Source organism: Poeciliopsis prolifica, unplaced genomic scaffold (genome assembly GCF_027474105.1).
Source record: "Poeciliopsis prolifica strain line A6 unplaced genomic scaffold, Auburn_PproV2 SCAFFOLD028, whole genome shotgun sequence".
Classification (NCBI taxonomy): Eukaryota; Metazoa; Chordata; class Actinopteri; order Cyprinodontiformes; family Poeciliidae; genus Poeciliopsis; species Poeciliopsis prolifica.
Window position 1 is genome coordinate 6,021,062 of NW_026562403.1, and position 19,806 is coordinate 6,040,867.

The window sequence follows — 19,806 nt, forward strand, 5'->3', positions numbered from 1 at the left end:
AACACACAAAATGTCCTGAGACTCAAACCCAGGAGAAATGTGCTGCATGGCCGAAAAGGGGGGAGTTCAGAATGGACGGAGAAAAAAGGAGATAGACATGGGACCGGTACCGATGTTTTAGAAAGTTACAGCGTCAAAAACAAAAAAACAACAACAAACAAACAAAGAAACATTGCTAAAATTTACATTTCCTGCAACTTAGTCATTTTATTAACAAGCAGGATGAAGTGCAAGAGCAACCTGAGGTTTCTCAAGGTGCGTGAAGCATCGAGTGATGCAGAGCTGTCCTGTTTCCACCTGCTGCTGCACACTGCAGGTCAGCTTGCTAACAAAAAACAAAACAAAAAAAAAAAAACAGGCTTGCTGTAATTTTCCCCTTGTATGTAAAAGACACATTTAGCTCTTTGGAGGCATTTCTGTTCACAAAAAGATAGAACTTATATAAAATGTTAAGGTACATAAATAAACATAGAATACTTATATGGACAACTATGATCAAAATTGGTGTTTATTCTATATTTTTGGAACTCCAAATCAGCAATAGTGAAAATGTATTACTATAACGGTCGTAGTTAATGCATTGATGTAGTAGCAGTAGGGAGAACTGATGCTGTTCTGTTTTGTGAATAAAGATGGTGAGTTTGTGTTTGGTGGTAAGACGAAACCATAATATTTTTACAGATTATGATACCGGCCCATGCCTACTACCAAACGAGCAGAAGAAGAGATCACTGGCAGCGTGATGTTCACCTGAGTCGACGAGCGATGGAAAACTCAAATCTCTGCTGCCCACAAGGCGGGCGCACCCCAACATGAACTGGTGATCGGCTGCAAATTAAACTCCAGCTTTCTCTGGAAAAAATAAAAAAGTCAGTTTCCTCCTGGTGCAAATTCATTCAGCGTTTCCCTTTCTTATCCTGCATCTTTGTATTAGAAAACGACTTTCTATGATGCAGAATGAAAACACAAGTACCAGCTCCCAATGAGGTGTTTAGGTAACCTCTGGAGGTGAAGGTGGCATCTAATGCGTTTTTCTCCCATCACTCATGATGCAGCGGACCAGATGTAAAGCCGTAGCAGTAATCCCGTCCCATGTCACAGTTCTTGTTCCACCAATTCGTCTGGGAACTTGTGAGTCTCTGGAAGACACAGCGAGCTTCCTGGATGTTGCAGGAAAACAGTTTTTGATGCTGAAAAATGTTCAAGTGGCTTTTGGGTCGCGTCCACTCCCGAGAGGATGGCTACGCATCGTTGCTCGCGGCAGCCTCGAGGGCTTCAGCAGGAAGCAGGGAGGGATCGCTCAGGATGGAGGTGGTAGTGCACAGCTGACGGAGTGTACTCAGCACCACTGGTAGGGAAAGAGAAAAAAAAAAACCAAAAGGTTTCTTTAAAACAAAACCTGAAATCGGTACTCAAACATTCATCATCGTTAGCTTAATACATCCTCCTCATCTTTACCACACAGCAGGAAGTTTTTAGAATAATTTGGCACTTTAAACAATTCAAATAACATGTACAGAAAACATTTATTCATACTCTAGTTTATTAAATTTATCAGGATTATTACTGCATGAGTGATTATTCTTCAGCTGGTAAAATGTTATTTAACCCCGACTGATGCATTTTCTAAACAACGACGTGGAGAGACACATCAAGAGGTCAATTAAGAGTTATTGATTTGCTTAAGAAAGAACAAATCATTAGAAAACAAATTCGAAGAAACTACAAAATACAAGTTAAGAACTATCCAGCAAATTATTAGAAACTGGAATCACAGTAGGGAACAATAAGCAATGTGGTGAAAAAGGATCCTTGACTTTTCAGCAGTAAATAAATATTTTCAGCTGAATTAAAATGATCTTATTTTAAAGCTTTTTGCACACATCAACCAAAAAGGTGAATAACTCATCAGGAAGAATTCAGATAGAAAACAAACTTCTAATAATCTATAAAATCCCTCAAAGACTAAAGGAAAACTTCACCGAGACATTTTCTTTTCTGAAAACAGTTTCCTCCTTCAGCTGAGGACAGGATTAGTGAGAAAAGCAAACAGGTTACATATTCAATCTGTGGGACGCAAGAAATGTGACTGCAGAACATGAGCAGAAATACTGAGTGTTTTCCCAGAGAGGGCCGATACAGTCACATGACTCTATGCCCCCACAGAGGTTTTCATGTTTTTAACACTGTATGTTTAAAATGACTAATCAACGTAAAAACACTGCGACTCAACACAGATGCAATGCAACACCACAAAAATGATTTAGAAAGTGCACAGTCACTCTAAAGGTTTCTTATGCTCATCTCATGAAGATACGCATCAGGAAGTGTTTGAAGTGAACACACTGGAAGTTGAACCTCTGTCCAGCTTCCTGCTTCCTGTTGAAGAAATCCAACCTCTCAGCATGATGCTTCCACCACCATGTTTCACAGAGGAGGTCGTATGTTCAGAAAGAGGGTGTCTCATATCCATAAACTCCAGATTAGTAGAACAAATTGACATTTATGTTGATAGATTTTTTTCCACGTGGTGATTGACTTTGGCAGCTCCTCCAGAGCCTTCATGAGCCTCTCTGCTACTCCCCTGATCAATATTCTTCTTGTCTGGGTTACCCATCACGTGATGTAGCTATAGCTGATCAGCTTCCATATGCTCAGATACATTGAGGTTTATATTTGTAGAAACAAACCAAAAAACAAAGTTTGCAAAGTTTCTGCACAATTATGTGCTTCTTTGTGTCTGCCTATATAAAATCCCAATAAAATACATCAGAGTTTGAGGCTAAAATCTGACAAAATGTGGAGAAAGTTCAGGAGGTATCAGACATTTTTTTGATAATAAAGTCCAATGGCTATGGATTATCATTACTGCAGATGATCCATACCCATTACCTAAACCTAATTTAAACAGGTGATGTTTTACTTACTGGGTCGGAGGACAGGAAGGGAGCAGTGATTGTCGAGCCACTGCAGCGTGGTGTGACACAGCTCTTCTCTGCTCGTTGTTGAAACCATCCCACTGAACGACTCAAACAGTGGTTTGATGATGATGCTGAACTGAGGCGCGCTAGTCAAGGATAAATTCAGCATCATTCAACACCAAACATACAATGTAACGCGTAACGTCTAACAAAACATGTGCAACACTCACACTTTTATTTGAGCTTTTCAGTCTTTTCTAAAAGTGCCCGTTTGTATTTCAGTAGGAATAAAAAAACATAAAATACTGAGGATCAAATGGAAAATAAACACCTATTCAGATGTCTTGGTCCAGCAGAATTGAGGGAATGAAACACTGATGAGAGGCGTTACCCCTTTACCAAATGATGAAAACCTGAAACTAAAGAGGCACCAATGTGGAATATTTGGTTTCCTTTGTTTTATTTTCCAACCCTGTAAAACAGAAAAGAGCAAATGTGTGCTGCAGGTTCTTTGGTATAGGTAGCAGTGTTCAATCAGACATAAAATAAAGAAATTACAATATTTGCCTTATTTATGCATCCAGGCTTTCCTCTAGTGTATCATAAGCCTGACAGCCCACAGGCTTCATTTGTGCCCCGCCAGGCTTAGCATTGCTTATTTATTTAAGTTTTTCTTAAAGGTCTGCATTTTTTTAAAGACTTGATAGTTGGTGTTCAGATATTAATCTTCTGATCTTCCAATAACACAATTACATAGTGATATACCAAGTGATATTTTAAAATTTCCTGTCAACTTGGAACATTTTTTTAACTCAAAAACACAACGAGTGTCTGGATGAATGACCACCGAGCGCCCCAACCACCGGGCTTAGCAAGTTTTCTGGGGGAAACTTTGTGCATCAATTTATTTATTGTGTCAAACAAACAAATTGTATCAAAGTTCATGTTGTTGCTGATACTTTACAGTCCAAACAAAGTGGAATGTCTTAGATTGATGCATTTACTGATGAACAAAACAAACAAAAAAAAAATTTTTCAGTATTTTGTTTTGCGGATCATCAGTCATAAATAAACAAGAGAAAATTGGCTGATTTTGGCCTCTCCCCAACTGATTATTGTTAACACACAAAGTGAAAGTCGAACTTGATTCAAGTATTTTTCCACCATCTTGAACAATGCTGGTTCAACCTGAGAAACATCAGAAACCACAACGCGACGTCACTGTTCGTCATTAGAGCGCCCTTAACGAACCATAGTGTTAAATCAAACTTTCTTTATGGAGACAAACAAAAAGCACAATGCAAGATCCATCCAAATCGATGACTCAGATAAAAACATTTGGCACATCCTGCAGGTTTGTCATTTAAAACCACTGATGGCTTTTTATAAAATACTGTAAATATTAATAAAATGCAAATCAGCAGATGATTAAATTAATTCTTTAAATGATAACATTTTACTACCAGTTAATGCACTTAGAAATACTTCTAATAACATTTTAAAGCTCAGCTTTTTCCAGCTAACGATTAATCGATTATTAATTAATTAATTGATTGATTATTCCAATAATCGATTCATCATGATTTATCAGAAAAAGGCTTCACTGATGAGTTCATGAGGAATAAATAGGTGACTGAAATAGAGAATAGAAATAGAGACAATGTCTGATTTATGGCATCATTAAGCAGCATGTGGGTCACACAATTCAGAATCGGTTCACTTTTTTATTTATCCTATTAACTGTATCAGCTTTCAAACAAACTAATACATTGTAAAATTGTCAAATGTTATTGGGAGGATAATGCACGACTGTGCATTGGGCGTGTGCAAGATCTGGTGTGACAATGACATTTGGGGCAAACACTAGCGAACAGCGTTTGAGCTCCGATCAGACTGAGGATGTTTGGTGTACAGATACTATAATGATGTTTTACAGAGAGGCAAGTGAGTCCATTTTAAAGGTATGGCACTGAATGCTGTTTGGGTATCTTAACTGCAAAAATCGAAAACTCAGATTTTAGCTGTGATTAAGACATCAGGTCAGATTATGGGTACAACAGCTCCCCTAGAGGCCGGTGTTTTAACAGATTCCCTTTCATGTTCTTCATTCGGATATGAAGATAGAGAGATTTTCTTTACAAGCTTTCATTCCTTCCTGAATCAGTTACATTTATCAACAGACACTGAGATGAACACATCCAGTAGAAAACTATCTGGATAAGTAGTTCAACAATATTATGTGAAGAGGCTGGAGGAGCATGTGTTGGTTCCAATGTGTTTTCAATGAATAAGTGATTCTTTAAATTATGTTTTTATTAATTATGTACATTGTCTCCACTCGGAGAGCAATATGCCTGCGGAGTGTAAATTTCTTGGAATGGAGAATGAAAAGACTTTGAATGGGTATAAAATGGTGTCTAGAGTGAAGTGAGACAAAACACAGCAAAGAAGGGAATCTTAAAAAAAAAAAGAAGAAGAAGAAGAAAAGAGCAGAGAACTATTGACCTGATGATCCAGGTGATCTGAGCTGCCTAAAGTTTGACATTATGCCGACTCCCTGATGGGTCATTCAGAAAACCAAAAACACCCAGTCTGTTAAGAAAGCTCTAAAATAATGTTGTAAATTTCCTTTGCGAAAATGTATGATGCAACTGGGAACACTGCAAATACCCCGACTCACTATCTGTCAATGCAATCTACTTTTCAGAAGACGTTGCACTGTGAAGATCTACTGTGGCTACAGAATTACCCATAAGGGACAAACTGAGTCACTTAAGAAATGACTCAGTGCAAGAACATCATGTCTCACTGGCTCCCACACAACATTCATCACATTCTTTACTGAAACAATCTTATGTACCGACAGCACCTGCTTTTCCATTTGTAATGAAGCGCAGCAGAGGTGAGCTTTCTGCTTGAAAAGAGGATTGGAACAATTTCCACATGAGTAAAAACACAACACTTCTTCAGTATTAAAAAGTTGGGCATGCTTTCTCTGAAGGATACAATCCAGAACTTCCAGTTCTGGAGAGTGCGGCTCTTCACATATTCATTAAACTTATCCTGCATGAGGTCAGAGCGGTTCTTCCTTATCGGCACACCCGTCGCAGGCAGCTGCTCCTGACACAAGCTGTGGAAGAGACGCAGGGAGTTCGTTTGTCAAGCATGACTTCAGTGAACAGTGTTGTTCAAGTTTAAAGTTTTGAATGCTTGTAATGTGTTTGAATTAAGACCGTCAAAAGCACCAGACATGCAAGAGGTCATTAAAGGGAAACTCGGTTCTCTGTGGAGGTTTGTAAGCTGATAACTTCTCTGCTCAGAAACATAAATGATGAACTTCTTCTGTGACTCCAGCCTGAAGGTCTCGATTTCCAGCTGTGGCCATAAGTTTACATACCCTGGTGGATTTCCATATTTTATTCAGTAAATGTTTTGCCAAAGCCATTTATTATCAAATAATTGTGTCGTCTTTCTGCCCTCAATGACGGCAGAAAACCCCCAAATAACCTTGGGGGTCATTTTGTTAATTGTGCATGAAGTGTTTAATTATAAGATTTTATCGGTTTTTTAGTTAAAAATAGAAAAACAAAACTTTTGCAAAATGAGACACTTTCTTCTCAGATGTGTGGAAAAAAATAAAAAAATTAAGACGTCTCTCATCCCAATGGGAGAATAAATGTTGCATTGCTTATTGTCCAAGTATCTTCAGAGTCGCTGTGGATGGCGTTGCCGTGGGCAGGAAGGGACTCCAGTAGCAGTCAGTCTTGCAACAACTCTGAAGCGGCTTCTGACTGAAGGTTATCCCGACAGCTCAACATCAGGGCAACAGAGGACATAATCCACCTTAAACTGGCACCATTTTCAAACACCGCTAATCCACCTCATTAGATTTAAATCTCTGTCTGACAGTTTGATCAGGAAGTCGGCCAGAGAAACGGAGTCAGGGATACGATCCAGTCATGATCGATTGAAGAGATGACGACTTCCTCTCTCTGTGTCTATTAAGTGTCTATTTCCAACTCTGTGATGTGGGGTCATAGTTCAAGTAATATTTGAGCTTTTGCTAGGCTAATCAGATCCTCCCAATTGTAAATGCAATACTTTGTTTTAAATTTACATAGTTTATTATAAAACCCTAATTCTCCCACCAACTCGGCATATCACAATTATTGTTTTTAGAGTTAAATCATCCCAAAATGTCAGTGAATGTGTGAATCTGACAGACCTAATAGAAGCATTGAGCTCCTCTATTTCCTCCCGTAGCCTCTTGACCTCGTCCTGCAGCTGCTGCCGCTCCTGCTGGAGCTTCCCAATGTGCTCCACTGTCTTCTGTAGAGTGACTGCATTTGTAATCTGCAGGCAAGCAGTGAAGAAACATGGTGGAAGGTGAACATTAGGAGGCATGTTAATAATCGGCATAAGATTCCAGACTTACGTTCGATTGTGACTTCAGAGTGGGAACAAGGTTGCCGAGCGTCTTAAAGCCAATGTTGATATTTGATCGTCTCTTTTGTTCAGCAGATATGTGACGGCTCTGTTACATAAGTTATTAGAAATAATGTGTGTTAAAGGGAGAAACAGAAACTAAGGATTATTCATTTTTCTTCTGTGATAAAACCTAAACACAGATACAAACCTGATTGTGCTCACTCTTTATCAGAGGTTTGCTGCTTCCGCTGATTATAGATTGAGGACTGGGAACCTGATCTAAACCACAAGGTGACCCTTGACTGGATCCGGTCTGACTTTGACCTACAAAGGAAAACATTAGTTATTTAAAATGAAGCCATTTGCAAAAGTTTTCATCCTCTGTGAAGCTTTTCATCCTTTTGAACATAAACTTTGATGCGTTTACTGGGATATTTTTACCCAAAGTAGTGCACTTTTGAAAGGAAAAAGTATGGCTTTCAAAATCTTACAAAATTTCACATGTAAGCCAAAAAGTCATATTTTGTTCTCTTCTAACTGAAGAACCTTTTTCCACATGTTAGCCAGATTTTTGTCGTTTTCTTGTCAGTATTCAGTAAAAGCCCAGTTTGTGGGGGTCAACAAGAAATACATGTCCTGCCAACATTTGAGATGTGGATTTCTGCAGCTCCTCCAGAGTTCCCTCATTAGATCTCGATGATTCTCTGGCTAATGCTCTCCTTTCTAAGTTTGCAGTCGAGCCAGACCCTTTCTGTTTTCAGATAATTAATTAACAAATATTGCAACTCAGCAGCTTTTGAGATGAAAATGTTAAATTGAATTTTATTTATATGTTGCAGAGTAAAGAAGGCAGAATACATTATTAACCCTTTCATGCATAAATTATGATCCTTTGTGTCAGGATTTTTTTTTTATTTTCTTAAAGCATAAAAAAAGGTAGGAAATTTTTTTTTTCATTTTTTTTAGGTGCTCAGTTGTAATTTTCTCCAATTACAAAGTTGTTATTTGAAAAATACATCCATAGTATTGTTCTTTAGGGGTTATCTGATGTCACAATATTTGTTTTACCTGCAAGAGTCGTCTTCAGTAGAAGGAGGGACCGGGTCGTTTGGCATGCTTTATTGTCTGTCGGATTTGACAAAAATAATTTCTTGCATTTGCAGCTCATGGTCAGTAGTTGATAGTGTATTTTATGTCCACTTCAGTGGTCTTTGTGCATTTATAACATAAAAATCCACAAGAAGCACAAGAAAACGGCTTAGATAACTGTCCACTGTAGTGGCCGCCATGCATAAAAGGGTTAAATATTATTATGCATTACATTGTGTTGGTAAATTGTATAAAACTGAAGTAAAAAAAAAGTCTAGTTGAAACACAAGAAAATGTGAAGATGTTCAAATCATAGGAATATTTTTGCTGCAGTTTAGAGTCTCAGAGAAGATTTCTTCAGATAGAGAAATCTCACCGACACTTGAGGGCTCTTTCTGATTTTTCCTGAAGCAAGACTTGTCTTCGGGGACGGCAGGTTGCGACGACTTCTGGTTATGAGGCAGAACCTGAAACCCAGGGCTCTGACATAGAAAAGAACAGCTTAAATTAGATTTGAACCCAAAATGACCAACATGGATGTTTACTTAGTAAAACATTGTTTTCATAACCACAAAATGAAAATGTTGTCACAGTGTAATTTTGTATTTGATCTGGTGTAACTAAGTAAAACCTTACCGCTCCAAGGTGGGAAGGGGTGATAACCACGCCGGTGGAGGGTGGAGATGTAACAATCACAGCATTAGCATGACCTGGAAAAGGGGCTGAAACGACATGTGTGCATTCATATTTAGGAGAAAATAAATAATACAGGAAGTATGTGGATGGATTTTTACTGACAAATAAAATAATCAAATAAAAAGGGTCAACTTTCTGAGTGAACGTCTGCCATGTAGGTAAATGAGTGTTTGGTTTCAAGTTCAATTTACCCTGCAAATGTTTAATATTCTTATTGCAGTGAATTAAATCGATTGAGAAAATGCCACTAATAACACTGGTCAACAGTCTGAGGGTTTTCATCTGTTTTAGGGTAATTTTGATGTGCTGAACCCAAAAATCACATTGGTTTTGCTCAAGTAAGTCAACTTTCTGAACTAAGGAACACAAGCATCAAAATGCAGGACTTGTTTTCACATATGGATCAGTTTTCTGAGAATCTGGGATCAATGAGTGACAAGCAGGAGGAGAGACTCCATCAGGATAATGTTCAATTTATATGTACTTACCCCCATCAGTGTTTATTATTCAATTAATAGAAATCCAAATTTGTAACATTTAATTAATACACTATGTTAGAAAACATTTTTGTCCTCCTAAAACCCTTTTTTGGATGAGAAACAACTGATAATGTCACAAAAATGTAATCAATTCAGTCAGAAAATCTGATTTCTCTAAATCAAATCAGAATAAAAACCTGACCTGATTGAAAAAAAAATATGTCAGTTTTTGGATTCAGTGGTGCCAAACAGTCCTAATTCAATTTAAAAAACATAGACAACTTCCAAAAAAGTAGATTTTTTGTAACCCTGTGTAATTAAAGTGACACTGATAAGAAATTACAAGATAATCATGCATGAATTTGCTGGCAGACCACAGACCTGGGAGGATGAACTGGGAAGGAGGGAGTGTGTTTGCAGGAGCGATTCTCGGCACAGGACGGACTTTGCTGGCACTGTTGGACTGGAAGGGGCGAGGTAGAGCGAAGACCTGAGGATGCTGGATGGGCGTGGCAGGCAGCGGCGCGAGGAGCTGGAGTTGGGAGCTGGGAGGAGCTGAGACGTGGCTGACGGTGCTGGCTGTATTGCTCGGGGTGACGGTGGAGGGTGATGTGTGCGTTATCACAGAGGGGGCTACAGTTTCATCCAGCACTGAGTCGCTGTTTAAAGGTGAGGAAATTATGGCTGATGCGGAGGATAAGTTCTGACCAGGGAGGCAGGGTAACATAGGGTTGAGGGAAGCTGTGGACTGATTGCTGGAGACCATCTGCCCGTCCAACAAAGGCATGTAGCTATGTACGTAGGCTCCTCTGCCACTGCTGTCTGTCTGACTGGTCTGGCTGTGGATGGACAGTGAGCCTGCAGGCGTAATCTGGTTGGGTGAAAGCTGCAAAGATGACATTAACGGGGCCTGGCAAAGATAACGGAAGGGAACACACTTAGATCTTCCACAATATCCTTAACAATTTGGCCAAGATCCTAAAAAGTTAGTATTAGCTGGAAACTTTCTGTCCTCTGCTGGTACATGACTAATGTTTAGTTTGTCTTCTTTTATGCAATTCTTAAAATGCATCAATGCAAAAATCATATAGAAGAACATCTGTGGGACAATCAGTAAGAGTTTAAATTAATGTGAAGCAGCTAAAAGACTTAATCATGTTACTGTAATTTTAAACTCCCACACACAGCGAATTATAAAACAGAAAAATATCTTCGACCATAAACGTATAAAATATATATTAAGGAGAAAATTTGGTTTTATATATTAAGGACAAGTCAGATCTCAATTAGATCGGATTTTGTACAAAAAACGTTGTCTAACCTTGGCGTGAGAAAAGATCAAGCTGAAATTATTCATATGAAAACATCTTCTTGACAGTTAGATGGGATCAGCTTCATTCCTTGAGAGCTACTATCAGATTTCTCTTTGCTGCTGCACACCTGAACCATTCAGCTCTGCAGAAGCCTGATAAGCCATTCATGTGATTCAGCTGTGCAGGAGGAGATACCCATCTAAATGTTGCAGGATAGTAGATCTTGAGGACTGGAGTCAAACAAATCAATGCAAATTGGAAAATATGAGCTGCTACACTCAGTGACCTACAAAAGTATTCATTCTTTGTTGCATAACAATCCAGACTTTAAAGGTAGGCTTGCAAAATGCAATGGACTGTGGTGAAATAAGCGAAAGATTATGCATGATTTTCAAAAGGTTTTAAAAATGAACAAACAAAAAAATGTTTACTAATACTCCTGACTAAAATCCAGCAAAATCACCTTTCTTCAGAGGTCAGGCTGAGAAGGCCTGAAAAAATTATTATTACTAGTGAAAAAAACATGTTGGTTTTTAAAAACAGACAACTGGTTAGGGCTAACAGGTAGATACAAAAAAACAATATTATAGATCGATTATAAAGCTGAAGTTATGATGAAAAGGTTTAGATCAAAGTAAGTTCCAGTCAAAGTCCAGACCTAACAAAACATTAAAGTTTCATTATAGACTTTTCCCATTCAATCAGACTCAAGTTCAGCTATTTTGCAAAAAAAAAATTGACCAAGACTTAAGTTTTTTAATGACGCTTGCAATACCATTGCAGCTGTAATTGCATAGAAAGGCAATTCTGCAAAATATTGGCTCAGTTGAGCTGCATTATCTTTCAGTAATGTTTTTAAAACCTTGTATAATTTTTCTTCTACTTCACAGTTATGCATAACTCTGTGTTGGTCAATAAGGAAAGAAATACACCAACATTCATGGTTGTAACTTTACAAAATGTGAAATACTTTTGTAAGACACCACAAGTATATTCAAGACGTTATATAAAACGGAAATTATCCCAACCTCAGCTAACTGAAATAAATTCATACATATTTTCAATGAGTGTTAACATCTTGAACATTGTTCATTGTTGATCAGTTTAACCCGTCATGTGTAAAACGCTGTAAACCAAGTTTAGTAATGTTATTCTGTTAAACTAAATTTTTGTGCAGCTACACGAAAGAAAGAAAATGACAGAAGTTTGTAAAAGCTGACCATAAATTCTAGTTAAGAAAAATGTCCAAAGCAAAATCTTGTTGTTTTGGAGCGAGTTAGGGAAGGAGACTTGGGCTGATGTTTACCTGAGACTGGGAGCTGCTGCTGGGTTGAGGGGTGACAGATGTTGCAGTGGGGGAAACAGAGGGAAGGAGAGGCTGACGGAGGCTGTGAAATAAGTCTGGAACAAGAGGCTCTATGTTAGCTGGAGGTTAGTGAAACCACACTAGGCTTTATGTTAGGCTAAGCTTACTACTACTGCGGTGTTACTAGAACATGTGTATGCTTGTGCCCTGTACTTTGTGCTCTATTAGTTTAGAGGTGCTGCTGCAAAAGATGGAACTGTACCGCAACCTTGCAGTGGATCGAAGGAGTCCATGAAGTCCAGGTTGGGCTGTAAGGGGATAAGTCCAGGTTGGATCATGTCTGCATTCCCTGCATGAGCTGCCGGTGATTGAGGGAGAGGAGGTCAGGGGGAGCAAAGTGGTATTTGAAATATAAATTCTGAAAAAAAATGGACCCACAAACTTAAATTAAAGTTATATACAAATTCTCACCAATTTCTCTTGGATTGGGCAAGCCCAAAGGCTGGTGTGAGGTCAGTGTGGAAAACAACGTGTCTGAGAACTCGGACATCAGAATGTCCATGTCAAAGAGGGTGTCCATCTCCATGGGCGCAGGCGTTTCAATATGCCTGCGACTCATTCGACGCACCGCAGCCTCTTCATCCTGATAAAAGGAAGTACGGAGCATGTCTGGAAAGACTTCCCCAAACAGCGATAACTGCTCCTCTGGCACCTTTGAATATTCAAAATGCAACCACCAAGCCAGTTAATGTCACACAAGCATGCAGCATGGTGCACAGCCACCAAGGAGTGGAATAATCTCAATGCATGCATCAATCTTAAACTAGCATTTCCTGTGCAAAACTTTAAGCTATGTAAGTGTTTATCACCAGGAAGTGGTCAGATTAGGCATGAGCCAGTTACTGATGTGAAGCTATGTGTTCAGATGTTATGGTCTCAAAACAACAAAAATTTACTGATACGCTGGTCCTGCAGTTCAAAAACATTAAGTTGGGTCAAATGTTTTAAAGTCAGTGTGATTAACAACACCAACAGATGTAAATACTGCAGTACATTCAATAAGCAGACTGCAGTAAATAAAATATTACAGAAAATACTTGGTTACTTAAAATTCACCCAATTAACAGAGTAATTTTAAAATGTCAAATTCAGTGTTTGAATTTACATTTCATGTCACCATTTTTGACTCAAGCACAATTTGATCCTTGATTTGTCAAAAATAATGTTAGCTGAAGCAGATTCAGGTGTGTGTCTGTGAATCTGATAATAGTAACCACAATAAATCAATAGGTAGCATCACTTTAACAAGACTCACAATTAAGTATTGAGTTTTAGATTTTAATGAAGATAGTTATGCTAAAATCATGGCAATCATTCTCGTTTTAATTTTTTGTAATAATACTGTGAGTGCAGGACACTGCAACAGCTGGTATTTAACCATCTGTGTATCCCTGTATAAACTGAAACCTTATACTGGCCCATGTCTAGATCAGACTGGTTGCACTTCTTATACATAAATAATCAAGATCACATTCATTTATACACAGGAAGAGAGCACTCCAGCTGTGCATTCACATCTGAGCACAGAGCATGAACACAGAGCTTGAAACAACAGCAGAAACGTAATGTTCAAAAAACATTAAACACCAGAGAGTAACCACATAAAAATCACATTTCAAAACAGAACTTTGTTTTTTGTGACATTTACTACAAACGCTCAAATATCTCACAAGTATGCAAGTTTTTTTTTCAGCTTTGTGTTTTCAAACCCCTTCAAAATGCTGTGACGACCAGCAAATTAAAAGGTTTCCAATATGTTTCAGTTTCCGAATGTGATCACTTTTTATGAGATGATTAGCACTTCAACAAAACGGAAAAAACTACTTTGTTTTGTCATTTTTAATCTGGTTTTCAACAAATCATTAAATCACTTCAGCTGCGATGCATTTTTTTGGACATCTGGACAAATTTATATCAGTTACATTAAGCTTTAAAGTCCTTGGTTATCCTGGGTCAAAAATAAATCTTTCAGATCTTTATGATGAACAGAAATAGAAAATTTAATGCTTGATTTGTGCTTTGGCATCTAAGCTGAACAAAGTTGATGAACCTTAAATTTGATTGAAAACCCAGATTTATATGGATCTACAAAAAAATTTAAACAATTAAATGTTGTAATTTTTTGATTGAATGACTTTTTGTTTCCAATGGTTGTCATCTTGTTTCAAATTATTGTAAAAAGCTCTTATTCAAAAATTTAAATTTATAGCTTAGATAACAGTATAAAATATAAAATCTGGAAACTAAAAATGTTACTTTTGTCATACTTAAGGTTTAACAAATTATATACTGTAAAAAAAATTCAGTATATTTCCAGAGTTTTTGAATCATAAAATTATAGATCATGACTTTTAACATGATTGCCATAATTTCCATACCTTAAGTAAGCTGGAAAGGTCGTCATCTTTGTGTTTCTGTAGCTGCAAGACAGTGGAAGCAACATTGGATAATATTTTAATACCAAACAAAAGAAAAGAAAGATTGAAATATCTACAAAATGTCCTTAATTATTGAAGCACTGCATTATACTATAAAGCAATACCCTTTTTTTGAAGTATGTTCTCCATTTGTGATATTCTCTTATCACAATTTCAATTCTTCTTTTCCAGTTTCTCCCGTCTGAAGCAATAGCCTTTTGAAGAAAGGAGAGAAACAGGAAGTTAAAGTCAGCAACAAACACAGAGTTGCACAAAATACTCCGTCCCTACCTCTGCAGGGCGATGGACGTCCAAATCGATATTTCCATCTAGCGGGGTTACAAAGTGACAAACGGGATTCCCCCTTTTTTCCACGTCTGAGGGAAGACAACAAAACAATTCACTCTCAATTCAAAATATTTTTTTAAAAATCTTTTTTTTCCTCTCAAATATAGACACAGGTTAAGAAAGTGTTAACTTGTCAAAGGACCATTTTTAATTAAATACAGTTAAGTTATTAATTAAAAGTACTTTTAACAAGTTTATCTGAGTCACATAAATTCAAATTATCATTTAAAAACGGAAAAAAAAATCACTAGCATTGCATTAATGTTAAAGATGCAACAATACTTATATAGGTAAGTTAATAAGACAAATAATTTAACAGTCTGTCAGATCATAATGGTGTCTGTACGCCTTGAAGCAATCTTGTAAATAAACAACTGAACATAGACTGGAAGGTTGAGCTCTTACACTGCATGTACCAGGCTCTCCATATGGCGTTGTTCAGACGGATCTTGTCCCTCCAGAGCAGTTTTAGACCTTTAAAGTTTTTCCATTTAGGAGACACCAACTTACCGCTGAAAACAAAAAAAAGATTAACAGTGGAACCAGCCACTAAAGGGATCTATTTTCATCAAGACACAAAATGTAGGGAATTTTGTGCAGGGAATACTAATGTTCCCTGAAACACCAACTACAAATATATTTTTGCATTTTCATTTACTTTATATGACCAAAACACACAGTAAAGCATAATTATGAAGTGGTAGAAAGAATATGCACCGTTTCCAAATCTAACAAATTAAAATCTGAAAACAGTGTAGCTCAACAAACTTTAATCTGAAACATAACTACTGTAGAAATTAAATACACTTTTATTTAATCACAACAGCAATTTAATGAACGGGTGGTTTGTACCTGATAACACACACAGACAAGTTCCACTGCACCCTGAGAAACAAAGACTGTATCTAAGCTCACCAGCCTCGCCAAATCTGAGTTAAGTGAGAAACGCTAAAATTACAGGATGTGGACAGACTGTCCATTATAAGAGAACAAGCAACAAAAAGACTGAAACTTGAACAACTCAGAGTCTTAAGTAGACCAAGATCAAATTTATTATTTATTAATATCATAATCCAAAGTTTGATGTGTTTTCATCTTCCTGTTCTGCGTTTCCCCATGTTTTTATTACCCATCTGTCCTTCCTTTCAGATTTTCCTAAAGAATTTGCTGACCAAGCATACTGCAGGATCCTGTTTTGTAACAGCAGAAGGAAAGTGGACAGACTGACGGAGAGGAGAGCAGAGTTTGTTAATTTGATGGCGCTGTTGCTATGAGAAAATGTTGCTCATAATATCTAGCTGACTGGTAACAACAACTAAACAGTGACTGCTCTATTAATAGTTGTTCCAGTGAGGCTAATTTAGAGTGAAGTCTGAGGGAATCCTCTGAGCAGCTGGCTCCGACGCTGCAACTGTAAATAGAGAACCCTGGGTAATGTGAAACTTACACTTTTGCATTTTTTAATCTTACTACCTGTGAACATAAACAGCAGCTAAATTTTTATGTCCAATGCTGGAAATGCAGCTAAATGATTACAAACACTTATTCTTGTTCATTGGCTATAAGAACGACAGTATTTTGGTACTAAATTACAAACGACTGCTTTTATGAGATTCTATTGGGGTGTTTACAAAAGTATTTCAACCATATAAACATGCTCTTATTGCTTTTATGTATAACAAAAAAATTTTCTTTAACTCCTGAGGAAATAATATTTCTTCTTATTATAGTTTTATTAATGTTCTCACGACATAATCGGTGAAATTAAATCTGTTAATCATCATGTTCCTCACTTGGCTTTCTGGTAGATGTGAAGTTAAGAGTTTAGATAGTTTTAAACTTGAACTAAACATCTATTCAGTCGGGCTCTTGGCTGAACTTTGCCCTTTTATATCTTTACCGTTTTATTTCTATCTTTACTGCTGTAAACAGACTTATGTGGAAAATATTACTTAAAATTGATTTTGATTTTTTGTTTTAGTCATTAACATTTTTAGCAAGTATGATCTGCTTAATTTGATTATTTTAAGCAATATTCACATGTACATTTTTATCTATGTTTTTATATTTTATTGCCATTTTTATTTCTATTTTAGTTACTTGCATTAAACAAGCATTAGACTGAATCTGTATCCTTATTTCCATTTTGTATTTATGTATGTGTATTTAGTTGTTTTTAAAAAAAATTACTTTTGTGTTTATGAAAAGCTTTTCTTATATTTCTCTTCTGTATCCTTACTTCCCAACATCCTCATCCTCTCAAATATTTTTTGTTGTTGGGAAGTTTTTTTTCCGTTTTTTGAATTTTGAGAGCGTTTTTTTTATGTTGCACTGTTTTAACAGGAATTTTATCACTGTAGTTAATTTTTTTATCACTTTTGGAGCAGATTCAACCATCTGAGGTCACTGCACTATAAATTGACTCATGCAATGAACACAATATGTGGAGTAGTCACGCACACATACAAAGCACAGTGTTTTACCTGTTAAAAAAGCAAGCGGTCCGTCAGAAGCCGTTATGGGTTCAAGTCTCTTTTTATGAAACGCTGAGTTTTACAAGGTCCCACTTTATTCGAAAGAGTTCAAAAGGATTTTCAAGTTAAGTTGAAAAATGTGTGAATCATATTGATCTGTTAGCTTAATGTCTGTTAGTAATCATGCTAATTACATAACTTCATGTGTCTGATGTTATAGAAACGTCGACAGAACTTTGGGTATCCTTTTTGTTGATTAGCTAATAGCTCACCCTGCAAGTATTCATTTCCTTGTAAGTGAATAACTAAGATCCAGTCTTTCAACTTTAATACAACTTCTCTCGTTCCAACCTATAGCTCAAAGTACATTTAATAAGACAACAGAAAAAAGTGTTGGGTTATGTTTTCTTGGTATGTAAACAGTAACAGCTATGAGTGCACTGATTTATCATCCAGCCGATTTATTGGTGCCAATTTACTTAGTTTTAGATTAGTGATTGGCCCATACTGATGTGTGAAGTCAATCTTATCTATCGATCCTATCTACCTTGGCAAAGGTCTAAACATCCACCACTGTCCTCTTCTGCTCTCCTGTGAGAAAGTTTTGACTGATAGAACAACCCACGAGAAAGACAAACACTACTGTTTGGTTGTGCTCCCCTGCTTTAGCATCAGTCTGTCCTTGAAGAATAAACCGGCTGTTCACTTTTGTAACAAAGGATAAAAACTGTTCTGTAACACTGTTTTGGCTGATCTTCTTCATAACACTTTATCCAGAAGTTAAGTGTCCCAACATGGGGAATTTAAAGGTAATCTAAACATAAATAACATGTTATAATGTGGGATTAATTAAGCTCTCACTTAACTTTACCATGTGAGTTTGTCTTGTAAACCATCAGTAAAAATACTAACAACTCAGTCCAGTTTCAGAAGATGCAGTAACATGCTGCCAATGCACAACCTGATAAAGCCAAATGTCAGAGTATGCTATGTTTAAATTGGGCCATTTTCTGTTTGCAGATCAGTGTTATTTTGCTGATAGTGCCTCCTTTGTTGCAGTTTCCGTAGTTTGGCACTGAGTGACACTTCTTTTACAACCTACAAAGCTCACTTCAGGTTATGGCAGGGTTAGGCAAGGCAGGACAGGTATATTTGTACTGCCTCATGGAGACAAAAGGCGAAATGATTTAGTGCAAGTTAAAGATTGGTGCAACAGGAAGTTATGAGGAGGGAAGACTCGTGACTGCAGCAAAGTGGACAGGAGAGCTGATCATGAGCGTGGTAACACCAGGGGCTAAAAGGAAAACGAATGTACCATAAACACACCAGGCAGACAAATCGAAACTCACCTATAAGCAAGGGTCATGCACTCAAAAAGTTTAGTCAAAGAGGCGTCTATGGAGAGGTGCGACGTGCTCGTCTTGCCAAAATGATAGGTCTGACATGTCTGTTTGTTGACAGTGTCGAAGTCGTAACCCTTCTTCGGGGGGTGCTCACTGTGCGGCGACGACACCATGAAGTGTCCACTGTGGATGATCTGGGACTCCAGCCCGTCCGCCCTCCGTAACCCCATGTGAGTCTCCTCCACGTCAGAGTCGTCATCTTGCTCCTGCTTTATGCTGGGAGCCGGCCGCCTGTAAGCTTGCCGCTGACATGTCTCTCTGGTAGCCATGTCGGCAACTCAACAAACAAATAGCTAACTAACGTTAGCGAGCAAGCTAGGACAATAAGGCTCTTGCTTTCATGGGGCTCGTCATAGACGGAAAACGCGTTTTGAGTCCTGTTGTTAAAGTTTTCCAACTTTATGCCATAAAAATAAAGTCCTCGCTTCAGCCATGTCAAAGTTTGCAGCTGCTTATTAACAGCCCGGGTTAAGCTGTTATCCTATGAAGTTGACGCAGCTGACAAAACGCTGCTGCTCCTTCTGTAGTACCGAGTTCATGTGTTAGGGCCTATCCGATTGGCCAGCATCACAAGCGTATTCTATAAGACCGCTGCTGATTGGTCAGGTTTGGAGCCCCACCCACAGCGTAGAACCTAAAATAAACTGGAGACATGAGACGCATCAGGATTCTTCTCAGTGGCGGATGTTGCTATATAGTGGCGCCCTGGGCAAGACAGTCCACCCCTGCTTTTCTTATTTATCAACTATTTTCACAAATCATGAAACCGATGCCTAAAATACTGCATTAGTGTTTTCTATAGTAATAATAAAACAACAACAACAATGGTTTGTTTCTTGTGACATTGTCCATTTTTATTTCAAATGTGTGAT

The 19,806-nt window shown here is 37.7% G+C and overlaps 1 protein-coding gene across 5 annotated transcripts; it reads right to left on the reverse strand.

Annotated features, from left to right (window-relative positions):
* Positions 1 to 176: 176 nt before the first annotated feature.
* Positions 177 to 19,451, reverse strand: mlxip (MLX interacting protein). Of its 5 annotated transcripts, none has more exons than XM_055049027.1 (18): positions 18,881 to 19,451; positions 15,463 to 15,569; positions 15,001 to 15,086; positions 14,835 to 14,924; positions 14,671 to 14,712; positions 12,704 to 12,875; positions 12,495 to 12,590; positions 12,233 to 12,327; positions 9,995 to 10,523; positions 9,075 to 9,160; positions 8,815 to 8,920; positions 8,418 to 8,474; positions 7,558 to 7,673; positions 7,357 to 7,455; positions 7,147 to 7,274; positions 5,928 to 6,051; positions 2,928 to 3,057; positions 177 to 1,348 (listed from the first exon to the last, which is right to left on the reverse strand). In XM_055049027.1, the coding sequence occupies exons 1-18, from the start codon at positions 19,201 to 19,203 to the stop codon at positions 1,242 to 1,244; spliced, it is 2,493 nt and encodes an 830-aa protein (XP_054905002.1). In that variant the 5' UTR covers positions 19,204 to 19,451; the 3' UTR covers positions 177 to 1,241. The 5 variants fall into 5 exon arrangements, with proteins under 5 accessions (XP_054905002.1, XP_054904999.1, XP_054904998.1 ...); XM_055049024.1 differs by having other exon boundaries at positions 12,501 to 12,590; positions 12,704 to 12,944; XM_055049023.1 differs by having other exon boundaries at positions 12,704 to 12,944.
* Between the last annotated feature and the right edge of the window lie 355 nt (positions 19,452 to 19,806).

Excerpts from the sequence above, each read along its gene's own strand:
- mlxip (XM_055049023.1), bottom strand. The coding sequence starts at position 19,203 with ATGGCTACCAGAGAGACATGTCAGCGGCAAGCTTACAGGCGGCCGGCT. Across the intron at positions 12,328-12,494 it reads CGATCCACTGCAAGGTTGCG|ACTTATTTCACAGCCTCCGT; the intron begins GTACAGTTCCAT and ends CTCTTGTTCCAG. Across the intron at positions 10,524-12,232 it reads GCAGCAGCTCCCAGTCTCAG|GCCCCGTTAATGTCATCTTT; the intron begins GTAAACATCAGC and ends TATCTTTGCCAG.